The sequence below is a fragment of the Selaginella moellendorffii genome, unplaced genomic scaffold (genome assembly GCF_000143415.4).
Source record: "Selaginella moellendorffii unplaced genomic scaffold, v1.0 SELMOscaffold_42, whole genome shotgun sequence".
NCBI lineage: Eukaryota > Viridiplantae > Streptophyta > Lycopodiopsida > Selaginellales > Selaginellaceae > Selaginella > Selaginella moellendorffii.
In genome coordinates, this window is record NW_003314303.1 from 214,562 (window position 1) to 239,200 (window position 24,639).

Here is a 24,639-nt window from a genome sequence, read left to right on the forward strand (position 1 = left end):
TCGAATATACTTTTAGAACACTTTTGTTTTTATTTTCTTCTTTAAAGCTCCCTGAATATGCGAAGCTGGCATCTGTTCGAGAGTCTATTGATCTCATTCGATCCTGCAAATCCCTCTCTCACGCCCAGCGCGTCCACAGCTACATTCTTGAAAGCAATGGCACCCAAAATTCCACCTTTGTCTCTAACTTGCTCATCCAGATGTACGGCAAGTGTGGTGCCGTGCAGTCGGCACGGATCGTCTTTGATAGCATCGCCCACAAGGATGTTTTTTCCTGGAATCTTATGCTCGGCGCATATACCCGGAATGGGGATCTGGACGCCGCAAAAGTGCTCTTTGACAACATGCCCGACAAAGATCATGTCTCCTCAAACACACTTATAGCGGCATTCTCCAAGTCCGGCAAGGTAGATCACGCGGCAGATTTGTTCGCGGCAATGCCCGATAAGAATGTCGTGTCTTGGAATTCGATACTGGCAGCATATGCCCAGAATGGGAATCTTGCGGCCGCCAAAAAAACGTTTGACTCCATGCCCGAAAAGGATCTTGTTTCCTGGAACACAATCGTGGCGGCGAGTGCTCAAGCCGGGAATCTAGAACTTGCAAAGGATTTCTTTGATCGGATGCCCCAGCATGATCTAGTCAGCTTCAATGCCATGCTCGATGCATTTGCCCGAAACGGGCATCTGGCAGACGCTTACGCCCTTTTCCACGGGGAAATGCTCTCCCGCGAGAGGAATATCATCTCCTGGAACGCGATGCTGGCTGCAATGGACACTCTGGAGCGCGCAAAGGCGCTGTTCGATCGAATGCCTGCGCACGATTGCTTCTCCTGGAACTCGCTCCTTTCAGTGTATGGATCTTTGCGGCTTGTGGATGCTGCCATGGAAATCTTCGAGCTCTTGATGCCAGAGTGGAATCTCGTATCATGGAATTCTCTCTTATCAGCAATGGCAGATCGTCGAGAAGATCGTCTGGTTGCAAGCATCTTTGCGTCAATGCCCGAGAGGAACCTCATTTCCTGGACTGTGATGCTGGGATCTTGCTCGGATCTTCCACAGGCGAAAGAAATTTTTGATGCGATGCCCGAGAGGAATCAAGTGTCCTGGAACACGATGCTCGAGGCATATGCCCAAAGAGGGAATCTGGAAGATGCCGAGAATCTCCTCTGTACGATCCCCGACACAGACGAGGTAACGTGGAGCATCATGTTGATGGCATATTCCGACCACGGCAAGCTCAACGAGGCCCTGACCGTGTTTGACCGAACCCCTCATTATGACGTTGTCCTGTTGACCACCCTGGTGTCGGCATATGCCCGGCATGGGCATGTCCGCGAGTCGGAGATTCTGTTTGACTCGATGCCGGGGTGGACTCTCATCTCGTGGAACGCAATGCTTGCCGCGTATCTCCACAACAGAGAGTTTGATCTCGTCGACTGGACCTTCTCGTCAATGCCGGTCACAGACGCTGCGTCGTGGTCAGCGCTCCTGGCCGCAGTTGCCGCGAGAGGGCAATTCGAGAGAGCCGAGTGTTTGCTCGAGACAATGCCCGAGAGGGGCATTGCCGCTTGGAACACAGTTCTAGCGATGAACTCGATCAATCGGCGAGGATCCCAAGCGGCGGATATCTTCGCAAGGATGAAGCTGGAAGAGAATTATGGCATGAATGAGGTGACTCTCAATTGCGTGCTGCTGGGGTGTACTCACGCGGGCGATCTGGCTTCCGGGAGGAGGTACTTTCGATCAGCAGCGCTGGATCACGAAATCCCAGCCACCAAGCAACACTACTGCTGCTTGATCGATCTTCTCAGCCGAGCTGGGTATCTAATCGATGCCGAGGAGCTCTTGACTACCATGCCCTTTGTTCCAGAGGCCCAGGACTGGCTTTGCCTGCTCGGGGCTTGCCGGAGCCACAGAGAAATTGGAGTGGGATCTCGCGCAGCGCAGGAAGTGCTTGGATTCTCCATGGCGATGTTAAAAGCTGGGCCTTACATCCTCCTCTCCAACATGTATGCTCTTGGCGAGCGCTTGGGTCTCCCATCAAAGCTCTTCCTTCTTCCAAGATTATAGATCTAGAGCCCTAAATATTTGAACTTTCCCGCCATTTCGCGCCAAGGGTTTAGGGCATTTCTCATCCGGGATGGGGGCAAAATCCAGGCTCCAGCAGCGGGACGCGCACGCCAAGGGTCGATCGATCATCGCTTGGGACAAGACAGGCAAGAATCTCGTCACTGCTGGTGTCGATGGCAAGGTTTTGATCCACACCTGGGATCCATCGGTGCCCTCGGCCGTGATCGCCACTATCAAGGCACACAACGCGGCGGTCACTTGTGCAGCGCTCTCGCCGAATGGGACGGTCTTGGCGTCTGGATCGGTCGATCACTCGGTCAAGCTCTTCAGCTATCCAGGTTAGTCGGTGTTTTTTAAGTAACTTTTATTTGTGAGTGATGGATGATTTCTTTTGTTCTAGATGGGAAGTTTCAAAGCACAGTGACGAGATTTACTCTGCCGATTCGGTGCCTGGGATTCAGTGCTACTGGCGGTCTTCTAGCCGCTGCTGGAGACGATGATGGGATCAAGCTTATAGCCATGGCGGACAATTCCATAGCTCGGATCTTGAGGGGTCATGGTTCTCCAGTTACGTGGGTGGCGTTTGATCCCAAGAACGAGTATCTAGCCTCGGCCGACAGCGACGGGACTGTGATCTTCTGGCTCATCTCTTCCGGAAAGAGCTTGCACACTCTCACACAGATTGCTCCAAGGATCGACGTCGAGTTCTCCGAGAGTAGCAACTGCGTTGCATGGAGCCCTGATGGAAATCTCCTCGCGCTTCCGGGTCGCAAGAGCGATGTTCTTCTCTTGGACAGGGACACGGCGGAAGAGATATGTAGCTTCAAGGGTGGTCATACGAGCCCGGTTAGCGCTTTGGCCTGGTCGCTCAATGGGAAGTACCTTGCTACTGCCGGGAGTGATCTTCAGGTGGTGCTTTGGGACGTAGAGAAGCAGCAAGACATCGACGGGATGCTGTTTGAGACGCCACTTTGCTCCATCGCTTGGAAGCCAGTCGAGAATGCCTTAGCGGCGATCAACATGGAGGGGAAGTTTTCAGTGTGGGAGTCGGCAGTGCCTCCACACATGGTTTCCCCGACGATCTGTGTTAAGTCCAGCCTTGTGTCGGCGACAAACTTCGAGCAGCTCCACAAGTTTAGTGACGATGAGGGGTCGGAAGGCCATGGACAGTCCATAGACTTGGGAAGCCAAGACACTGCTGGTGGTAACGAGGATAATGACGAGAGCAACGGTGAAGAAGAGGAAGAGGAGGAGTTCGTTAGCTCGAAGAGACGTCGCGGTGGAAACTCTGCGTCTTTGGATGATGTCTACGATAAAAAGCCGGCAAAGAGGCCACAGGTAGAGACTGCGAGAGCCTCCTTCACGCTTAAAGTTCCGGCAATGCAAGGAGCATTTCACCCGGGATCCACGGACAAGGTTGAAGGGAAAAGATGGTTTCTTGCTTACAATCTCATTGGTAGCATAAGCAGCTGCGATAAAGACGGTTCTTGTCATGTGGAGGTAACTTAAGCTAGCTACTCGATTCGAAGATACTCACGTTCTTTTGCTGCTTACAGGTCGAGTTTCATGATATTACTAAAGGAGTTCGCATTCCCGCTATGGCGGATTATTTTGGCTACACAATGGCTTCTTTGGGAGAGAAAGCTTGCGTTCTTGCGAGTCCGCAAAATGGCGATAAGTGTCCGAGCACTCTGACATACAGGCCTTTCAATAGTTGGGCGAGCAACAGCGAGGTAGTATTCACGGTTGGCACAACAGTTTTCTTAATTTTATGCTGCAGTGGTCGATGAGATTTCCTGCAAATGAGGAGGTTAAGGCTGTTGCTGTTGGGAATGGCTGGGCTGCGGCAGCAACAAGCTCTCACTTCCTTCGTATTTATTCGGAAGGCGGTGTGCAGGTATATTTCTTGGGTTTTTAATACCACTTATAACTTGCAATGTTCTGCAGAGCTTTATCCTTTCGCTGTCGGGGCCGGTAGTTTCAATGAACGGATACCAGCATCAACTCGTAGTTGTCACTCACTCTTCGAATCCATTATCCACGGATGATCAGGTGAGCTTATTATTTTTCCTCTTCGCTGTAAAGGTCATGCAAGTTTCTGTTTGTGTAGGCAATGGAGTTCGTGGTTCTGGATTTGCAACGACGGAGGAAAATCATGGATGGCCGTCTTCCACTTAGTCCTGGATCAAGATTAGCCTGGATTGGTTTTAGTGAAGGTGGCTCTCTTGGGTTTTATGATTCTCAGGTAATCGACGACGTTTTTTTTCGTCTTGTTGTCTTTAAAAGCTTTAAGCAGGGTGTCCTCCGACGGCATTTTCATGAGTTCGGTGGTTGCTGGGTTCCTATCTTTCGGTAATGTACAGTTGATCTAATGAAGTGGCTAATAAGATTTTCAGAGCCGAAAAGGAAAGGAAAAACTCAAGCGAAGTTTTTTGGATGGTTGGATTCGATGAGACACAAACTTTTGCAGTAATATGTAAGCTGCCGGAGACACAGCCCCTGGTAAAAATTCTTTGACCGTTTCGATGTTTTGATTTCAAATACTTTTTGCAGGTCTTTCCGAGGCCTATACTGAGCTTCTTCAAACACAGCTTGCCACTTGTCAATGCTGATCTTGGTGGCGATGATCTCGAAAATGACTACCTTCGCCATTCTCTACTTTTATCTGAGGTGCATTTGTTTGTCTAAGAAGTTTGTGCGTCCATTTGATGTGCGGGTTGTGTAGGCACGAGCAAAAGCAGATCGAGCTGCTGCTGAGGGCCTCGACGCCGATCACGAGGATGATAACGTTTTACAGAAGGAAATAGAGCACGACAAATATGTTCTACGTCTCGTGGCAGCCGCATGCAAAGGTAGAATTTTCTCTTTACGTCAAGTTTCATCTCTGACACCAAGTCACTTAAAGGTGACAAGCTCGTGAGAGCAATGGAACTGGCAGCTTCTCTACGGCTCCGAAAGTCACTGGAAGGAGCAATCAAAGTTGTCAATGCCATGCGTCTACCGTCTCTCGCAGATCGACTCAATGTCATGCTCGAGGTATGCCAGAAAATTGTCTTCAAGAATGGCCTTCTCACTTCTTATCCTTTTTCTGCAGCAACGAAATATGCAAAAGAGTCTGGAAGACGACGTTTCAGAACCTGTGCGTGCACCAGATTCTTCCATCTGGGAGCGTACTCAAAGAGTGGAGGCTTTGGAGAAAGAGCCTGTTCAAAGAGTAGAAGCGCCCGGACCACCACCATCAGTTCTCCCCGTAGCGCAGCATCCAAAACCAGTGATCCAGAAAGAATCACCGGCGATCCCGAGGGAGCCGCCTCAGGCTCAGGCTCATCAACAAGACAGAGCAACTCTTTCCAATCAACCTGCGAAGGTGTCGCACGATCAGGCGCTAATCTCTGCTCAACGGAAGGCAAGCAATCCTTTTGCAAAATCACCGGCGCCCAATGGTGGAGCCTCCACGTCGAAGTCGTCGGTGCTGGACTCTCTCAAGCTGCTCCAGGGCGATAAGAAAAAAAAGGAAACAGATGGCGAGAAGGGAAATAAAAGATCCCGCAAATCATGAACACGGGCTGGAGAACGCAATCGTGATCCAGTGATCCCGTGGTGTCAACTACGTCCAAGTTCTCAACTTTTCATGGCTACCATCTGCCGCTGTGGATACCACTACCAATGACTCGCACTGGAACTCCTCTGCGATCTAAAGTTTAGAGTGCCGGGATCTCCAGTTCTTCTCTCGCTGACCGCGCAGTCCGCCACTGGTAGGCTAAATTGCTTGGAAACTGCGAAAACAAGAGCACCGAGCTAGCAACATGGAACAGATTTGCCTCAGGAAACTGGACACACTTCCAAAACCCAAAGTTGTTCTTTCATCGTCAACTTTATTTAAAATCCTTGCATGCAGGCGCCTGTTGCATGCTGGCAACTTGTGATGATTTCACGAATGATCCATGGTTTGTGTACGAAACCCAAAGCAACGAATGAACTGAATTCTACAGCCTGCCGCTGGAGAGAACTCCAAACAGGAAGGTTGGACTAACCATTTCATCTAGAATTTTTGTACTAGAGAATGGTCTGATCCTTGGTGGATTGCCCCCTTCTTTCTGCTAATATTCTTTGTATTCTGGCAAATCACTTGAGATAATCATACACTTCCCAACGAAGATAGCAATCATCTTCTGGTGAACATGAACTAGCGCCATAAACAAGAGTTGGAAATTGTTCAATACTCTTTTTTAAGTTTACAAGGCAAGAGTATTTGAGAGCAAGCAGAATGGCCATGAATTTCTCCAATCCTGACAGTATTATTTCTTGAACTTGTCACTTTTAGCAATTGCATCAAAAGTTCTTGTTAGCTGCTCTCAAATTTATTGTATCTAAATCTTCCTAATAGTTCTGTGTTTAGACAAACACTTTGTGCATAGAGAGAAATAATAAGAGGAGAAACATAGTATACATATCTGAAGAAGTCTTGATTGCATTGATATTAATAATCCAGATATTTTGCATATTTTTATTCCAATGCTTGAATTGTACTCATAGTTTGCTTTCCATATTCTATAGAATAACAATAATAAAGACAACTGAAAGACAAGAGAGACTTGAAGTTTGTATCCGTTCCTTAGCCCATGCCTGTGCAGCATTCACAGCTGTGGGATCTCACTGCAAGCAGTCAAGTGTCAGGATCTATGCAGCCCCATGAGAGCCAAGCCAGCTGGAATTGAGGGAGCGAGCGGAGAAACCCTAGCCTCGGCCAGCATATAATAACTGTCGCATGCCCCACTTCTCTCAAGTAGATTATTATTATTATTTTAGAAAATAGAAGCAAGCAAAACTTCTCAGCTATGTATAGTGCGATCATAGTGTTTCTGGTCTTATTATTTCTTTCCACGGCACTTACACAAATTCCCGTTTGTCCAGATCCGGAATTAATAGGAGCAGTAAGATACAACAAGGAAAAGGCTCGATCAGGCAGCGTGTTTGATGCACAACTAACACAAACTTTTGATGCTATAGTGACAGATTCTGAAAGGAATCATACCGCGAGGATTGGAGAAATTCGTGGCTTTTCTTCCTGCTCTCAGTCGCCTGTATATCCTCGGTGCTCCCCATGCCTTGATACCTTAAGACGTGATATCCAAATGATTGCTCCTCTTGCTTTGGGAGCTGCTTCATGTTCCACAACTGGTCAATGCTACCTTCGTTACGAAGTGTACGATTTTCTCAACTGATTTGCAAGAAAATAAATAAAAATTCATTGACAGCAAATCCACAAAATAGTGACCACAAGCGTTTAGGAGGGAGCGAGCTGCCAGCCGTAACTCCGAAGGGCTATGGTTTGAATAATGTGCAATATTCTTGCGATGAGTGGTCGTTCCCTCTTCCTGCATAAGTAAACCACAAAGCTTTCCAATTATTTTTAAAAATGTGAGCATTCCAGGCGAGAGATGGAATCCTTTTGAGTGAGCAGGATTATGGGCCATTGTTTGAGAGTGATGGTTTGCGCACTATAAGGCTCCTAGCAGTGGTGAAAATCGAGGACACCAGAGTGGAGGCGGGTTCCCACCTAAACTGGGATCGTCTAGATGTTAACTAAATGTCTGCGTCTGGTTGCAAGCATCTTTGCATCAATGCCTGAGAGGAACCTCATCTCATCGACTGAAATGCTGGGATCTTGCTCGGATCTTCCACAGACGAAAGAAATCTTCAATACGATGCCCGAAAGGAATCAAGTGTCCTTGAACACAATGCTCAAGGCATATAACCAGAGAAAAAATCTGGAAGATGCCGAGAATCTCCTTTGTACGACGTGGAGCAACATGGTGATGGCGTACTCCGACCATTTACGAGGTTCTTGCCGTGCTTGACCGGACCCCCATTATGAGGTTGTCGTGTTGACCGCCTTGGTGTCGGCATATGCCCGGCACAGGCATGGCCGCGAGTCGGAGATTCTGTTTGACTCCATGCCGGGGTGGACTCTCATCTCGTAAAACGCAATGCTTGCGACGTATCTCCACAACAGAGAGTTTGACCTTGTTGACTAGACCTTCTCGTCAATGCCGGTCAGAGACTCTGCGTCGTGGTCAGCGCTCCTCGCCGCAGTTGCGGGGAGAGGGCAATTTGGAAGAGCCGAGTGTTTGCACGACACAATGCCCAAGAGGGGCATTGCCGCTTGGAACACAGTTCTAGCAATGAACTCGATCAATCAGTGAGGATCCCAAGCGGCAGAGATGAAGCTGGAAGAGAATCATGGCATGAATGAGGTGACTATCAATTGCGTGTTGCTGGGGTCTACTCAAGCAGGCTATCTGGCTTCCAGGTGGAGCTTCAGCACTGGATTACGAGATCCCAGCACAAATCAGCATTACTGCTGCTTAATGCTTTATAATTAAAATTGTACATCTAAATCTACTAGTATCTAGGAATCTCGATAGTCAAGTAATTTATATTTCCTTAAAACGGTAAAAATTATTTCTATAGATTTACTAGTTTTTTTGTTATAATTTAGTTTTATGTTAATATCTGTAATTTCATTAAATTTCTTCCATCATAATTCTGTTAATTACTATTTATATATCCACAAACAAATAGCCTTGGAAACAAAACTCCCTTCTAATAGCATTTAACCTTGTTATTGTGAAATCAACCTGTTTGGGGCTAAATCTTGGTATTAAACCATAACAATTGAAATTAAATAATAAATTAATTGGCAAAATAAATTTGATAGAATAATCATTATTACCATAGAGAAGTGAGTTAGATAATTTGCCCAACTATATATTAAATTCATAATAATGATTATTAAGTTAAATAGAAATTTGAAAATATAATATTAGAGTGCCTATTTTAGGAACTTCCTGTGAAATTCTGAATTTTTTAAAAGTTTTTTACTTTGCTTGAAATATAAACAACATATTAAAGAAAAGTTTAACAAGAAGATTCAAATTTCTAAAAGACAAAAATAGAGTCATGCTTTAAGAAGAATATATGATGTTATATTGCAAATCATAGTAGTGGTGTTGCCAATGTCAATAAAATTATTAATATTTAAGATTTTTTAAAATAAATTACTAGCCTTTGGTTGCTTAAGCAAACCTATAAGATATACCTAAAATATGTTTGGATATTTTGGGATATTCTACCATATAACTGTTATTATTATTTTTATTAATCTTGTATTTATAATTAATAAGTATAAATTACAAATTTCCTGAACACTTTCTAGAATATTCTACTTTATTTTGTCATTTATATGTAATAGAATTAATTTCATTTAATTGAAGCTTAAATCATGTATTGGTCTTATAAAGTTATATATATTTATTTCCTCTAAAAAATTGAAATGAAAGTAGAGAATTGCATGTATACAAAAGTGTAAACAATAAAAAAGAATGACTTAACAAACTATCAATAAGGGTTTAAATATAAAGATAAAGAACTTAGAAATAAAAGTGCAATATTTTTTTTAATCAGTTAAAAGTTTTAGAAGATTTAGGGTTAAGTGTTAAGTTTATTACCAGAAAGAAAGGAACTATTTATTATTATCGTATTATAATCATTTATAAGTTTTTATTTAATCAATAAATAATAAGCTCTACTATTAAGCACTCCCACACTTGGATTAAAGCTTGAATTGTGCATAGATGATGGAATATGGTGAGAATGACATATAAAAAACTTATTAATCAACTACTCAAAGATTTGTTCTTAGTCTTCACATATTATTGATTCAACCTTGCATCTAGCATGTGGTCTTGGCCTTGAACTGTTTTCCTTTGCTAACTCACACATTAATCTTTATATGCATTCTTCTTAATTGTTGGAAATGCCTGCAAAGAGTTGCATACAATATTCTTGAATTTTGACTCAATGAGGCAAGATTCTTATTCATATATCAAGTTGCTACATTAATTTGCCCTTCTTAAATTTGGACTTCTGCATTATGATAAACACTTAAGTAGTGGCTTCCCAAAGAAAGTTTAATAGGTAATATTCCCAACAAATGAGCTAGGCTAGATAATCTCCCCAACACAACAAATGAGGTTGTCAAGGAATGAGAGGCGAAATCACACAGTCATAGTAGAGGAGAGGAGTAGACATAAGGCATATGGAAATGCCTCAATTTCAACAAAAGGAGAACTACTTCAGCTTTAGTGGCCCATATCTTTTATAGGTAAGTTTGTAGTTGCCACATTGCATGATAAAGGAACCCAACATGGAAGGAAGATATGTTGTTAAATTGCTGATAAATCTATGTATTTATAGGGTGGATAGAGGGAGAGTTCAAGGGGGGAAATGGTTATTGAGCAAGTTATGAGTTGGGAGTCAAGTTAATTCAAGGGGGGTTCTTTAGGATATGGGACATCTTCTTATGTATTGCACAGGCTTACACCTGTTTTAGAATTGCTACAACATAGCATGCCCTATATCAATATTATAAAATACAATCATATTTTGATTGCAACTATAGCAATCAAAACATGATTCTGTCAATTATAATATTATGTAGAATAAAAGAAAAATACTCCCAATCATGTTTTGATTACAATATATAGCTATATTTTAATGTACTAATAATTTTTTGGGTGTTGAATAGTATTGCTATTCCTATATAGTATTTTATTTACTAATCTATGGAAGTTTATAATTATAAACATGTTTTTAATTTATAAATGCAAGAATAATCTTATTGCTAGAATAAAAAAGAATATACTAGGAAGTATTAACTGTTAAAGGTAGAATATCCCAGATTATTTAAGTATTTTCTAGGTATATCTTAAAAAAACTAGAATATACTAGAAATATTTTATAAACTATATAAACAAAATTAATCTATATGAATAACAATAATATCCCAGAATCCAAGTAAAAATACAATCAATAAATATAAAGTTTGTGTAATAAAACTTATAAACGTGAAGTTGTTTATTTTTAAAGCATTTAGGGCCATTCGTGTTGAGCAGCCCTGTTCGAGATGTCCGCGACTAATCCAGCACTTGCTTGTTGGCTATGTCGGAATGGAGGTGCTTGGCTTCTGCTTCATGGTTGGATCCAAGCGGAAACGTGCTCCATAGACAAAGCATGGAAGAGGTAAGATTCAGCTAGACAATCTATACGAGCGCGGTGGTCAGATGAAAAGCATCGACAACGTCAACCACACGAACGCCAACACATTTCTACAAAGCCTCTCCCTCTCAGCGCTATTGACAACGATCTGCCGCATGAATCGACAGTTCCCGTGGCTCGGATCATCCCTTACGACTCTGCCAAACTCGGGATCACAGCTGCTGGTGGCCTGGTCATTGAGCTGATAGTTGCTGTTGAAAGCATAGCTCGCTCGCTCGCTCACGGTGAGAAAGTTGCAAGAGCCACCTTCGAGGAGAGGACTGCAGTCTACTTGCTGGCAAGTGGCATTGATCCTCTGCTCCAGCCCGTCCGTGGCGTCGTTTGAGACGCACCACCTCGCAGGCATGTACTCGACGTCTGGGACGTTCTCCAGCTCTCTGGCACCCAACAGCGTAAGGTCATACTTGCGAGTTCCATCGTACTGGAAGATCCCCCAGTGCCGCTCGTAGCCTGGTTTCTTGCGGTCTTCATCCACCAGGCTGAAGATATATGCGTGGAGTTTGCCGGGCCTCAGCGGGGTACCTCTGGAGCTTTCAATCCGCTTCACCAGGCCTTGGTTGAATCGCTTAGCGTTTTGCGGATTCGCCTGAAGGTTGCAGTCGGTCGGCCATCCGGTTCCTCCGACGATGATTGGCATGTCCGGGAAGCCGGCTTGTTTCAGAGCCGACACCACAGTGTCGAAGATGGCGTCGAAGGCGTTGGTGTAGTTGTTGCCTTGGTCCTGTTGAAATGGGAAATCGCCATCGAAGAAGGCAAAATCGAGGGGAAAGGATGGATCGTTCACCGAGCTGATGAAGGGGTGGATGTTGACGGTGAAAGGCGACTTTGAGTCGGAGAGAAGCTCCAAGATGGTCTTCATCTCGTCGGGGCGGATGAAATTTCCAGTGGAGGGTGTGAAGGAGTTCGAGGTAACGATGCCAGCGCTGAAGGGAATGGTGGTTTTGATATCTCTGGTTCTTGTCTGCTTGTCGAGCGCAGCCCGGATGTTCTTCACTGCTCCAATAACAGCGTCGAGTCTCACATCGTGTAGTGGTTCCTCGCCAACAGCGACGTATCTGTTTGACAACCTCTCAGATCAACAAACGATCACAAACAGGAAGACAAAAAGAAACAAAAGATATCACCTGATGTCTACTCGTCTCTTGGGGTACTTGAGGTACCAAGTTACGTTGCTCTCCACCCAGTTGCGAGCAGCGTGCATGCTCGAGGACAGCGTCTCCAGCATGGTGTTGGGAATTCCAACCATGACTTCGATGTTGGAGCCTGCCAGTGCGTGGAGGACGGAGGCGTCCGTGTCAAACATCTTCACTCTCGTGAAGCTGTTCTTCTGGAGCATTTTGACAACGCTCGGCGCGTGGAGGGGGTGAGATACCTGCGTTCCCCAGTTGACACCAACCTGAGCTCGACTTGATCCAACTAGCAGCAGCAGCAGCAGTAGCGACAGCGTTGTCGAGAAGTCCAGCCGGACCAACATCACTACGAGCAGAATCGACCATCTCCAAACGTCCTATCTCTCCCACCTCGGTCCGAAGAGTAGCGGCTGTCATCCTTAAAACGCACTGCTACTCAACTCCTTGCTTGACTTTGGTTTTACCTCTACCTTGATCCCGGGCTTCGTAGAGATCAATGCAACCATGGATCTTACCAGAGGTAAACGTTCGCAATTCACATCACGACGGAAATCACGAATGAAACTCTTTTTTCTAACCAGAAGAACAAACTGCTAGGACCAGAGATAAGCTTTTGGGAACACAAACTCTTTCGTTTGCTTAAATTTCTCTTATCACTACAGCGAGAACGATGGCGAACACCATCATGGCAAACGCTCGAGGACGCTCTAAAGTAGCTCGTGAAGAGTGCGATGCGACGACTTTCAGCTTGATCTGCCGGATGAATCGGCAGTTCGGCGTGCTGGGATCGACACCGGTGATGATCCCGTTTCCTTGGAAGTCACAGCTGCTGGGAACTTGGTCCTTGAGCTGGAAGTAGCTGTTGAACGCGTACGAAGCGGCCTGCTCGGGAGAGAGCGTCGAGTAGCAAGAGCCGCCATCCGGGACGAGCGGCGTGCAGTCGGCTGCCGAGCAAGCGAAATCAATCTGGCCTTGCGGGACTGCTATGCCGGGTTTCAAGACGCACCACAGTGCCGGGTAGTAGTCAACGCCACCGACTTTCTCGAGCACTGACGAGCTTCCGCTCGTGTTGAGGAGGTACTTGGGCTGACCATCGTACGTGAAGAGACCCCAGTGACGCTCGAAGTTACCCGGGGCGATGCTCTTGAGGTCCTCGTCGAAGAGGCTGAAGATATAGGCGTGGAGTACAGTTCCTGGCCGCATTGGGGTACCTGGTGGAGAGGGCCTGTGGATCCAGAGGTGGAAGAACTTAAAACACTCGCAAGATCGAACTAAACTGGTATGCATCTGGAAGTTGGCATGAGATACTCACGAGATGATTCGACTGACCAGAGCCTGGTTGAATCTCCTCGCGTTGGAAGGTGTCGCGCTCGGGAAACCATCGGTCGGCCACCCGGCCTCGCCCACGATGATCTCCATGTTTGGGAAGCCCGAGTCCGTGAGAGCCGCGACCAGCATGTCGAAGGTGGCATCAAAGACGCTCGTGTAGGTGCTCTGGCCGTATTGGACCTGGAAGCACCCGTCCAGGAACGCATATTCACTGGGGAAGTTTGGATCCTGCGCCAGGCTGATGAAAGGATAGAGGTTGATCGTGAAGGGGGCTCCGGTGCTGGCGAGAGCTTTCACAATGTCGTCCATGAGCATCTTGATATCGTTCCTGAAAACTCCGGTGGATGGATCTTGGTTGCCGGGGTCCCGGGGCTGCAACACATCGGCATTGAGTGGCACGATGGCTTTGATCTGGTCGGCGAACTTGGCCTTGGAGAGCGCCGCCTGGATGTTCTTCAGTGCTGGGAGGGTCACGCCCTCGAAACTTTTGTTGTAGCCCGCGAGAAAGGGCTCGTTTCCGACAGCGACATACCTGGGTCAAGTAAGCTTACCCTTCAGTCATCAGTCCACTCTGGTAAATTTTCAGTAAGTTGGTCACAACTATACTCTCAGTCCACTCGTTCGTTAGTCGACTTCAGTCAACACCTTTCACTCAACACTCCATCCATTTCCTTCTCTAGTCAACGTTAGTCCACACTTCTCAACAGTCAACTGTGATAGTCAACACACACTTACCTGATATTGACCCTCTTCTTGCGGAGGTAGTAGTGCGTGACGTTCATGAGCACCCAGTTGCTCGCGGCGGCGGCGTCGGTGGCCAGCGTCTCCAGCATGTCGTTTGGGATGCCCAGCATCACCTCCAGCGGTGAACCCGCCAGAGCGCTCATGATCCGGGGATCCGCCTCGAACAATTTCACTCGTCCCACATTGTTGGAGACGAGCGCGCGAACCACGTCCGGCGCGAACAGCGGGTGTGACATCTGGGTTCCCCAATTCACGCCGATCGTTCCACTCTGATGCCGCTGATCTGCCGGTGATGGTGGTTGCTGTTCTTGATCTTGTGGTGGTGGCGGCAATGGCTGCTGTTGATCTTGTGGTGGCGGTGGAGGTGGCTCTTGATCCTGGCCTTGTGAGGGTGGCGGCGGCGGTAGTGCCTGTTGATCTTGCGGTGGTGGTGGTGGCAATGGCTCATAGTCATCGGTTTGAGCAACAGTGCTAACACAGCTATGACCATCACAAGAAAGAAGGAGAAGAAGAAGAAGAGCCAACATCAATCTCGACATGATCTATGGAGAGAAATCTTCCATGTTCGTGCATTTCTTGGTCCCCGGCCATTGCGTAGCTTGACCGGAAATTTTCCAGCTTGAATCTCTTATGCTTGCTCCGCGATCCAAGCCTTGAACGATTCCTTCCACTCCAATGACTGTTGTCGCGGCAGCTGGAAACGAGAGACTTACACTCGAGTGTGACGCCTGGATCAAGTCTTGCCGCAGCTTGGCCAATCTCCAAGCGATCCACAAGCGGATCATCCTCCGCCACGGCGGCCTCTTCCTCGATCGCAACACCGGCCTCTCAAATCTCCTGCTCCAGCGCTATGCCCGCTGCGGCAGCCTGGATCACGCGGAGCAAATCTTCGCCGCCATCCGGGACAAAGACGTCATCTCCTGGAACGCCATGCTCTCGGCATATGCCCGGACGGGGCATCACACCGCCCAAGCGAAGCTCCTCTTCGACTCCATCCCCGACCGCGATCGCGTCTCCTGGAACGCAATGCTGGGCGCCTACGTCCACGCCGGAAACCTCCAGGAATGCAAAGACATCTTCGATAGATTTCCGGAACGAGACATAGTTTCATGGAACTCTCTCCTTGCGGCATATGCCCAAAAAGGGCAAATGGAAAAAGCCCAAGTTGTGTTTGATCAGATGCCCGAGAGAGGCCTGATCACTTGGAACACAATGCTGGCAGCAAACTCCAGAAACAACCATGTCGCGCAAGCCAAGAAACTCTTCGATGCAATGCCGGAGAGAGACTATATCTCCTGGAACACGATGATGAACGCATATACCCAAGCAGGGCATAGTCGCGAGGCCAAAGAGCTCTTCGACCAAATGCCAGCGCGGGATATAGTTTCATGGAACGGGCTTCTCATCATGTACGGGACGAGTGGCAAGACCGACCTGGCCAGAAGCGTGTTCGACGCTATGCCATACAGAGATCTCGTCTGCTGGAACGTCATGGTCTCTGTGTATGCCCAGTCCGGGCATCTGGATCCGGCCAGGGAGCTGTTTGATCGCGCGCCGGAGCGAGACATCGTGGTGTGGAATGCGATGCTATCGGCATACGCAAAAGCAGCGGCAGCGGCATACAATCGCAAGCGCCAGAGAGACGTCACACTCAGCAAAATGGTAGTCGACATCAAGCCTGTGGGAGCTGATGGCTCCGAAGTCCATCCCACCACCTTTGCCTCCAAAGAAGAAGATAGTGAAATCGAGGACGAGGAGGAGGAGGAGCGGCGGCGGTGCCACCGGGATTTGGAGGCGGCGCGGGAGCTCTTCGATGCAATGCCGGACCGAAATGTGATCTCCTGGACGACGATGCTGACGCTGTACGCCCAGAGCGGGCATGTCGGTGAGGCCAAGCGTATCTTCGATCACGCGTTGATGCCCGAGAGGGACGTAGTTTGCTGGAACGCTCTCTTGGCTGCCTACACGCAGGCCGGGAACACCCCGGCCGCCACCCGGATCTTCGCGCTCATGCCTTCGCGCAACCTTGAGTCCACCAACGTCATGCTCGCGATGCTGTTCCACAGCTCAAACTCGCGATCCATTGCTCGCGGGCGGCGGATCTTCGCGCGCTCTATCCGCGATGGGATCGCTCCCGACGAGGTGAGCTTCGTCCATATGCTCTTTGCTTGCAGCCACTCGGGCGGATTGAGCGCGGGGCTGCGCTACTTCCGATCCATGGCGATGGATTTCGCGCTGCGCGGGACGAAGCAGCAGTATAGCATCATGATCGATATCATTGCCCGCGCTGGGCATCTGGAGGATGCGCGCGAGCTCATCACAAACATGCCGTTCTTGCCCGATTCTCGCGACTGGACGAGCTTGCTGGATGCTTGCCGGAGTGGGAGTGGCAAGAGCGCCATGAAAGAGCGCGTGATCGACGTTGCCAGGCACGCGATTCGATCGGATCCACGGGACTCGGCACTCTACGTTTTGAGCACAAACAATCTTTGATTTCCTCGAGAGCTCATCGATAATGAATGGAAATAATTCTTACAGTATCCCCGGACGATCAAAACACCCTCTCAAGAACATACTCCACCATCTTTTCCAGCGAGCTCCTGGCCGCTCCCACTGGCAGGCACTCGAGAGCCTGGATCGCGAGCTCGGCCTTTTGCTTGGCCAGCTCCATCGCCCTGTCGATCCCTCCGCCTCTCTTCACCAGCTGGACTGCGGACTCCAGCGATCCCTCGTCCGTGAACTCGGAGTCGATCAGCTTCCTCAGCTCCGGCTCCTTGTCCAGGGCAAACAGTGCCGGGGCTGTCAAGTTCCCCTTCGCTAGATCGCTTCCGGCGGGCTTCCCGAGCTGTGCCGTCGACTGCGTGAAGTCGAGGATGTCGTCCACGATCTGGAACGCCAAGCCCAGGTACTTCCCATAGTCGAACATCTTGTCACAGACGCTCGGGTCGGCACCGCTGAAGATGGCGGCCGAGCGAGTGCTGGCTGCGATGAGAGAGGCCGTTTTGTAGTAGCTCTTGTCCAAGTAGTTGTCTAGCGTGATGTCGGAGTCGAACAGACTCGACGCTTGTTGGATCTCTCCGCTAGCGAAGTCTTTGATCACCTAGATACAAAAGGAGTCCGAGTAAGAGGACGGACGGTTTCTTCGCGAAAGAGTGAGACAAACCTGACTAATCAACTTGATAACTTCGAGGTTGTCCAGATTTGCCAAGTACCAAGACGACTGCGCGAACATAAAATCGCCAGCTAACACTGCAATTCTAGTTCCGTATAGTTGATGGACGGTTTCTTTCCCTGTGCATAGCCAGTATGTCAATGTCAAAGATTCGATTTCTCACCTCGTCGGACGTCGCTCTCGTCCAGGACATCGTCGTGAATGAGGCTAGCTGTGTGTATCATTTCTGTAATTTCCGCTAGTCTTCGGTGCTGTAGATGGATCGTGCTGCCATTTACATATCAAAGACTTAGTACAGTGGAGAGATGAAGAAAACAGGAAAAGTTACTTGAGACGAGCAAGCTGCATAGTTGCTCTCGACACCAAGAACACGATCGCTGGACGCATTCTCTTTCCACCGGCACCGAAGATCTGCTCCGCGGCTGACATCAAAAGAGGATTCTGCACACCAACGATCTGAAAAAAAAAAAAAACCATAAATTTCTGCAAGCTCAAAGGACGAACAAACTTACAGATTGTAAGTTTTGGTTGAGCGCATCAAGATCACTGCTCACGGGCTCGATAATCTCATTCAAGCTGAGCTTCTCGCGTCGCTCGCGTCGCTGGACGTAAGAAGCCACGCCATTGAGAAATCTGGAATTGGTAGCATCTCCAGCTATCTACCGGAAGCTCAAATTAACACTGGGAAGAGCAAAGAAAGAAAGAAAAAGAAAAGAGCGTAAAGAATTTTCACCTGGTATTGGAGAGGAGGTGTTCACGCTCAAGCTCGTGGGACTCCCGCTATCAGCCGTGAAAGAAATCGTGGCTCCTTCGGCGACTACTCTTCTCCTGCTCCAGCATTTGGCACTTCTCCTATGGTCGATTGCCCTGCGCTGCTGATAACCTAGGCCGGCATCGGATCCTCTGGCACAGAATGCCGTGCTCGTCATTGCGCCACACCTGGAATGGATGGAATGACACAATCTGTAGACGATGGAATCACACCAAAGATTTCGATTCAGGAGGAGACGATCGCATTTACCTGCCGGATTGCGTTGCTCGGAGCTCGCGAATTCGCCGGATTTCCTCCCTAGAAAGCGCAATATGGCGCCATTGCTCCACCTCACAGAAAATATTTAAGGGCTTTATCCTCGCGAGGAACACATGGGCCATATGGCCGAAACCTTGCCGCCATTGCGCTTATGGACTGTACGTGGCCACGCTCGCAAGCTCTAGAATCGTGCCACGTGTGTGACAGGATCATTCCCTCCATTGTCCCTTCCTTAGACGCCTCCACGAAGAAGAAAACTATCGATGGTGATCGTGAGAGAGTTTCTTGCGATGACTCAATGATCGCGACGGCGGCCAGCGCCAAGCAAGACGAGATCAAATTCTTCGCCCGGCTGCTCAAATCCTGCGGCGAATCCAGGAACCTCGCCGAGGGCAAATTCGCGCACTCGCAGATCTCGCGCAGCGATCACGCCAAGAATCTCTTCCTCCGCAATCTCCTCATCGAGATGTATGGGAAGTGTGGCAGCGTCGCGCTCGCGCGGGAGGTGTTCGATTCCCTCGAGTCCCCCAACAAATTCTCCTGGAACATCATGCTCGCGGCATATGCCCACAACGGGGATTTGCGCGAGGCGAGGAAGATCTTCGAGCAAAACCCACTGCCGGATCCAGTGGCCTCCGCGGCGATGATCCGCGCGTACGCGCTGGCAGACGATCTCGAGCAAGCACGCGCGATCCTCCTCCAAATGCCGGATCTCAACGTAGTGTGCTGCACGATCCTCATACACGCATATGCCCAGCGCGGGCATCACGCCTCCGCGCAAGAACTCTTCTCCCAGATGCCCGATCGCGATGTCACGGTGTGTAACGCGATGATGAAATCACTCGCGGAGGACGATCGGTTGCCGCTAGCGCGCCGGCTGTTCAATCAAATGCCCGAAACAGATGTGGCGTCCTGGAACACGATGATCCAAGCAAATGCCCTTCACGGGCATCTTGGAGAGTCGCGGCGGCTCTTCCGTGCGATGCCGCAGAGGAACATCATCTCCTGGACGGCGATGCTAGCGGCGGAGGAGAGCGATCTCGCCGCCGCCAAGATCACATTCGCGGGGATGCCCGAGTGGAATGTCGTCTCCTGGACGGTGATGATCACGGCGCTGGCACAGGCCGGGCTAGCGCGCGAGGCAGCAGTGCTATTCGCCCAGCTCCCGGAGCAAAACATCGTCTCCATCACCGCCATGATCTCGGGGCTCGGTGCCGCGGGATCGATTGACGAGGCGCGCAGCCTCTTCGATCAAATGCCCGCCCGGAACCAAGTCTCTTGGAGCGCGATGATCCAAGCCTACGCGCAGAACGGCTACATCGACGACGCGCGATCGATTCTAGACGCGATGCCGGCGATGGATTCCGTGGCCTGGAACACGATGATCGCGGCGTATGCCCAAGATGGGCAAATCGAGGAAGCGCTCGCGATGCTCAACCAGGTCCCCTGCGCGAGCCCACTGCCCTACACGGTGCTGATATCCGCGATGGCGCAAGAAGGAGCTCTAATCCCCGCCACGAAGCTCTTCTCGCGGATCCCCAACCACGACACGGTCTCGTGGACGGCGATGGTGGCGGCGAATGCCCAGAACGGGCACGGCAGGGCGGCGCTAGGGTTCTTCCGGGCGATGGATCTCGAGGGCGTGGCGGCGGACGAGATCACGATCCTGAGCGTGCTGAGCGCTTGCGGGCACGAGGGATTGCTGGCCGAGGGCTGGAGCTACTTCGTCCTCCTGGGCGACGATCGGGGGATGGCCGCGAGCGTGGAGCACTTCTACTGCATGGTGGATGTGATCGGGCGCGCGGGGCGGCTCCAGGAGGCCGAGGATCTGATCGCGAGCATGCCATTCGTGCCCAATGTGGTGCCGTGGACGAGCTTGCTCGCGGCGTGCCGGACGCACGGCGATGCGCACAGGGGGGCGCGCGCCGCGGATCGTGTTCTTGAGTCGCGATTTGGGGCGATCGATGTGCCCTACGCGCTGATTTGCAACGCCTACCTCGGCGCTGGGAGGATCCAGGACGCCGAGATGGTGCGCCGGATGATGAGGGAGCAGCAATTGGGGCTGGGCGCGCGGAGGAGGAGAAGAGTCGCTCTCCCGCAAAGTACGGATAGCTTTGCCCTAGACATTTAGCGCCAAGAGACATTTAAAAACCACACAAGAAACAGAGTAACATTATTCTTACTAGCACACCATAGCTTTAGTCCTCGCCATAGTTCCTCCGGCCGCCATAGCCAGTGTAGCCTTCGCTCTTGTCTTCCCCGTACTTCTTCCGGCCTCCATAGCCGCCATAGCCTTCGCCATCGCCTTCTTCGTACTTCTTCCGGCCTCCATAGCCTTCTTCACTCTCTTCTTCCCCGTATTTCTTTCGACCACTGCCATATCCTCCACCGCCATAGCCTTCGCCTTCCTCGTCGCCACCATACTTCTTTCGTCCTCCATAGCCTTCGCTCTCTTCATCTCCACCGTACTTCTTTCCTCCTCCATAGCCTTCGCTCTCTTCAACGTCATCACCATACTTCTTTCGCCCTCCATAGCCTTCGGTCACTCCAACGTCTTCTCCATACTTCTTTCGCCCTCCATAGCCTTCAGTCACTTCCTCGTCACCACCATACTTCTTTCGCCCTCCATAGCCTTCGCTCTCTTCAACGTCGCCACCATACTTCTTTCGCCCTCCATAGCCTTCGCTCTCTTCCTCCTCGCCACCATACTTCTTTCGCCCTCCATAGCCTTCGGTCTCTTCACCGTCGCCACCATACTTCTTTCGCCCTCCATAGCCTTCGGTCTCTTCAACGTCCCCACCATACTTCTTTCGCCCTCCATAGCCTTCGGTCTCTTCAACGTCGCCACCATACTTCTTGCGCCCTCCATAACCTTCGGTCTCTTCCTCCTCGCCACCATACTTCTTTCGCCCTCCATAGCCTTCGGTCTCTTCATCGTCCCCACCATACTTCTTTCGCCCTCCATAGCCTTCGGTCTCTTCATCGTCCCCACCATACTTCTTTCGCCCTCCATAGCCTTCGGTCTCTTCAACGTCGCCACCATACTTCTTCCGTCCTCCATAGCCTTCGCTCTCTTCCTCCTCTCCAACATACTTCTTTCGTCCTCCATAACCTTCGCTCGCTTCATCGTCTCCACCATACTTGTTTCGTCCTCCATAGCCCTCGCTCTCCTCCTCATCGCCGCCATACTTCTTTCTTCCTCCGTAGCCCTCGGTCCCCTCCTCGCCACCACCACCTCCATAGCCACCGCCATAACCCTGGCTCTCCTGTTCCTCACCGTATTTCTTCCGACCACCACCATACCCGTAGCCTCCGCTCTCCTCGGCACCGTAATTGCCACCACCGTAGCCTTCACTCTCGCCCTGCCCACCACCATAGCCTACATTCCCAGATCCATACTCACTCCCTCCGCCATAGCCAGATCCATCATACCCAGATGAATGCCCGCCATAGCTACTCTTCCCCTGGCCATGGCCGTAGTAAGAAGGCTTGGCAGTGCCATAATCCGTGGCTCTCCCCACATCCACCTCGAAATCCTCATCGCCATACTCACCCGGATCGCCACTGCGAGGGTAGCTCCACTCTTCACTCGCTTCCTTGATGGCGCCATACACAGATCCAATGTCGTAGCCCCCGACGTAGGGCTCTGGATCGAATTCGTCGTGATCCTCAGCATCCTCGCCGCGATCGCCCCCTCGTCCCCATCCTCGAGCCATGATCTCTACACGTCAACAGAGAAAATGTGTTCTTCCAATCCGTCAGGGGTTCGAATCGTTTTACAAGAGTGTGCCACGTCATTGCCACGCAAGCGATGCGTTGGCTTGCCACGTCGGTGTGTTTAATAGAAATTGCAGGGTTTGAATTAGGTTATCGAGCTGCGGCAATGGCGAGCGCGATGGCGAGGCGCGTCGCGAATGTCGTGGCCAGATCGCGGATTTCTTCCTTCTATCCACTGCACAAGGCCATCGCCGCGCCGAAAAGCGGTCCCTGGGAGCAGCAGTTGCGGCATCTCAACATCCACGAGTATCAGGTATTTCCTTAGCTCAGTAGCATCCGATCGATCGATTGAGTGAGTCCCATTGCCGTGTTGATCGTCCAGGGCGCCGATCTTATGAGCAAGTATGGTGTGAATGTTCCAAAAGGGGCGGTTGTTTCGTCCAGGAAAGAGATCTCAACCGTGTTGGAAAAGGAGTTCCCTGACAATGAAGAGGTATGGTTTCCAGAGAGGAAGACGAACGTTTTCATGTTTTCTTCTTCTTCTTTTTTTCTTTTTCAGCTTGTTGTCAAGAGTCAAATTTTGGCTGGTGGTCGTGGTTTGGGAACTTTCAAGAATGGTTTGAAAGGAGGAGTTCACATCGTCAAACGAGACAAAGTCGAGGACATTGCAGGTTTGCGATTTCCTTAAGAGACCTTTGCTTAAGCACATCTTTCCAGGAAAAATGCTTGGTCAGATACTTGTGACCAAGCAAACGGGACCGGAGGGAAAGCCAGTGAACAAGGTAATGGTTGGTTACAGAAACCCACTCATTGAACCCTTCCTCAGGTTTTCATATGCGAGAAGCTGCAGCTTGTCAATGAAATGTACTTCGCCATTGCTCTAGACAGAGCAAGCGCTGGGCCTGTAAGCTCACCCAATTTTTTTTTCTCCTCTGATTTACATGCTGTTTTTATACCAGGTTATTATTGCCTGCAGCAAGGGTGGAACAAGCATAGAAGATTTGGCTGAGAAATACCCGGACATGATCATCAAGGTTTTTATTTTCCTCTCTTCAAATTTAGAAGAATGTACTAATTCTAATGCCAGGTCCCTATCAACATCCACAAAGGCATCACCGATGCCGATGCAGAGAAGGTTGTAAACGGACTGAACTTGAAGTGCGCAGATAAAAACGACTCGATGCAGCAAGTAAAGCACCTGTATGATCTTTTCTGCAAATCCGACTGCACGCTTGTGGAGGTGAGAAACTTTGCCCCTAGGCTATAGCCATCTAACCAAGTGCCAATTATGCAGATCAATCCACTGGCAGAGACTGCGGATGGAAAGCTCGTCGCTGCCGATGCGAAGCTCAACTTCGATGACAATGCGAGCTTCCGTCAACAGGAGATATTCGCACTTCGTGATCAATCTCAAGAAGATGCTCGAGAGGTTTGAGACCTTGTTCATAGTTTCACGTTTTAATGCCTGTTCGAAAAACAGGTCGCTGCTGCTGCCGCCGATTTGAACTACATTGGATTGGATGGCGAGATTGGCTGCATGGTGAATGGAGCAGGACTCGCGATGGCAACCATGGATATCATCAAACTGCACGGAGGATCACCAGCCAACTTCCTTGACGTTGGCGGAAACGCTTCAGAAAACCAGGTACCTTATACCACTTTTTCTCTCTCGTCTAGACTCCGTTTGCTACTTCTTTCCAGGTCATTGAAGCCTTCAAAATCCTCACGTCTGACAAGAAGGTGAAGGCCATTCTGGTGAACATCTTCGGTGGAATCATGAAGTGTAACGTGATCGCGAGTGGTATTGTCAACGCTGCCAAGACGGTGCGTCTTTCTCTTCCTCTTGGACATGTGGATGCATGTGGATGAAGTAAAAAGAACTCTCTGCTCTGGTCCTTGTAGGTGTCACTCAAAGTCCCACTGATCGTTCGATTGGAAGGCACAAATGTTGATCTAGGAAAGAGAATACTAAAGGTAAGCTATATACAACTCCCTTGTTTATAGTTTGGAGGGAGGTTCATTCTTTGTTTGCAGGAGAGTAAGATGAACTTGATCGCTGCGGACGACTTGGACGATGCCGCAGAGAAGGCTGTGGCCGCGCTGGCTTAAAAGGAGGTCAATCCTTCCACCGCAAAGATTTTTGGACGACAATAATTCGGCAAGCAAACCATGTAAGGTTTTTATTTTTGTGGTAACTGATGGCTTGATCATAGGATCTTACCAAAGTTTCAAGGCAATAGACCTTGCTGGCAAGAAATTTATCCGTTACTACCAGCATGTAAAGTTTGATGGGTCATAGCGGATTTTTATGAGATGGAGCGAATT

General features: G+C 49.4%; 8 protein-coding genes across 10 annotated transcripts; 4 read left to right on the plus strand and 4 right to left on the minus strand.

Moving 5' to 3' along the window:
* Positions 1–200: 200 nt before the first annotated feature.
* Positions 201–2,072, plus strand: LOC112349723 (pentatricopeptide repeat-containing protein At4g02750-like). Its single transcript, XM_024684673.1, has 2 exons — positions 201–972; positions 1,141–2,072. Exons 1-2 carry the CDS (start codon positions 201–203, stop codon positions 2,070–2,072), a joined length of 1,704 nt encoding a protein of 567 aa, XP_024540441.1.
* On the plus strand, positions 2,073–6,063 carry LOC9635179 (WD repeat and HMG-box DNA-binding protein 1). The gene is made up of 12 exons (XM_024684759.1): positions 2,073–2,410; positions 2,473–3,572; positions 3,629–3,805; positions 3,853–3,969; positions 4,020–4,124; positions 4,183–4,317; positions 4,369–4,424; positions 4,469–4,574; positions 4,626–4,742; positions 4,798–4,924; positions 4,978–5,108; positions 5,167–6,063. The coding sequence occupies exons 1-12, from the start codon at positions 2,143–2,145 to the stop codon at positions 5,629–5,631; spliced, it is 2,904 nt and encodes a 967-aa protein (XP_024540527.1). The 5' UTR covers positions 2,073–2,142; the 3' UTR covers positions 5,632–6,063.
* Positions 6,064–11,137: 5,074 nt separating this feature from the next.
* LOC9635180 (glucan endo-1,3-beta-glucosidase 6) lies at positions 11,138–12,666 on the minus strand. Its single transcript, XM_024684674.1, has 2 exons — positions 12,344–12,666; positions 11,138–12,247 (listed from the first exon to the last, which is right to left on the minus strand). The coding sequence occupies exons 1-2, from the start codon at positions 12,664–12,666 to the stop codon at positions 11,194–11,196; spliced, it is 1,377 nt and encodes a 458-aa protein (XP_024540442.1). The 3' UTR covers positions 11,138–11,193.
* Positions 12,667–12,961: 295 nt separating this feature from the next.
* Positions 12,962–14,934, minus strand: LOC9635848 (glucan endo-1,3-beta-glucosidase 5). The gene is made up of 3 exons (XM_002979715.2): positions 14,387–14,934; positions 13,635–14,183; positions 12,962–13,547 (listed from the first exon to the last, which is right to left on the minus strand). The coding sequence occupies exons 1-3, from the start codon at positions 14,932–14,934 to the stop codon at positions 12,962–12,964; spliced, it is 1,683 nt and encodes a 560-aa protein (XP_002979761.2).
* LOC112349724 lies at positions 14,822–20,777 on the plus strand. The gene is made up of 5 exons (XM_024684675.1): positions 14,822–16,884; positions 17,061–17,300; positions 17,701–17,780; positions 18,214–18,410; positions 18,641–20,777. Exons 1-5 carry the CDS (start codon positions 15,071–15,073, stop codon positions 20,726–20,728), a joined length of 4,419 nt encoding a protein of 1,472 aa, XP_024540443.1. The 5' UTR covers positions 14,822–15,070; the 3' UTR covers positions 20,729–20,777.
* LOC9635849 (probable solanesyl-diphosphate synthase 3, chloroplastic) lies at positions 16,866–18,733 on the minus strand. 2 transcript variants are annotated; one of them, XM_024684767.1, is made up of 7 exons: positions 18,589–18,733; positions 18,301–18,506; positions 18,080–18,222; positions 17,896–18,023; positions 17,731–17,834; positions 17,559–17,686; positions 16,866–17,495 (listed from the first exon to the last, which is right to left on the minus strand). In XM_024684767.1, the coding sequence occupies exons 1-7, from the start codon at positions 18,717–18,719 to the stop codon at positions 16,947–16,949; spliced, it is 1,389 nt and encodes a 462-aa protein (XP_024540535.1). In that variant the 5' UTR covers positions 18,720–18,733; the 3' UTR covers positions 16,866–16,946. The 2 variants fall into 2 exon arrangements, with proteins under 2 accessions (XP_024540535.1, XP_024540534.1); XM_024684766.1 differs by having other exon boundaries at positions 18,301–18,530.
* LOC9635850 (uncharacterized protein At5g39570) lies at positions 20,747–22,358 on the minus strand. Of its 2 annotated transcripts, XM_024684764.1 has the most exons (2): positions 21,374–22,358; positions 20,747–21,277 (listed from the first exon to the last, which is right to left on the minus strand). In XM_024684764.1, the coding sequence occupies exons 1-2, from the start codon at positions 22,311–22,313 to the stop codon at positions 20,796–20,798; spliced, it is 1,422 nt and encodes a 473-aa protein (XP_024540532.1). In that variant the 5' UTR covers positions 22,314–22,358; the 3' UTR covers positions 20,747–20,795. The 2 variants fall into 2 exon arrangements, with proteins under 2 accessions (XP_024540532.1, XP_024540531.1); XM_024684763.1 differs by having other exon boundaries at positions 20,747–22,357.
* Positions 22,347–24,582, plus strand: LOC9635851 (succinate--CoA ligase [ADP-forming] subunit beta, mitochondrial). The gene is made up of 12 exons (XM_002979607.2): positions 22,347–22,627; positions 22,697–22,807; positions 22,874–22,985; positions 23,032–23,096; positions 23,141–23,218; positions 23,274–23,348; positions 23,402–23,554; positions 23,609–23,743; positions 23,795–23,959; positions 24,016–24,138; positions 24,217–24,288; positions 24,349–24,582. The coding sequence occupies exons 1-12, from the start codon at positions 22,409–22,411 to the stop codon at positions 24,421–24,423; spliced, it is 1,383 nt and encodes a 460-aa protein (XP_002979653.2). The 5' UTR covers positions 22,347–22,408; the 3' UTR covers positions 24,424–24,582.
* Positions 24,583–24,639: the final 57 nt, after the last annotated feature.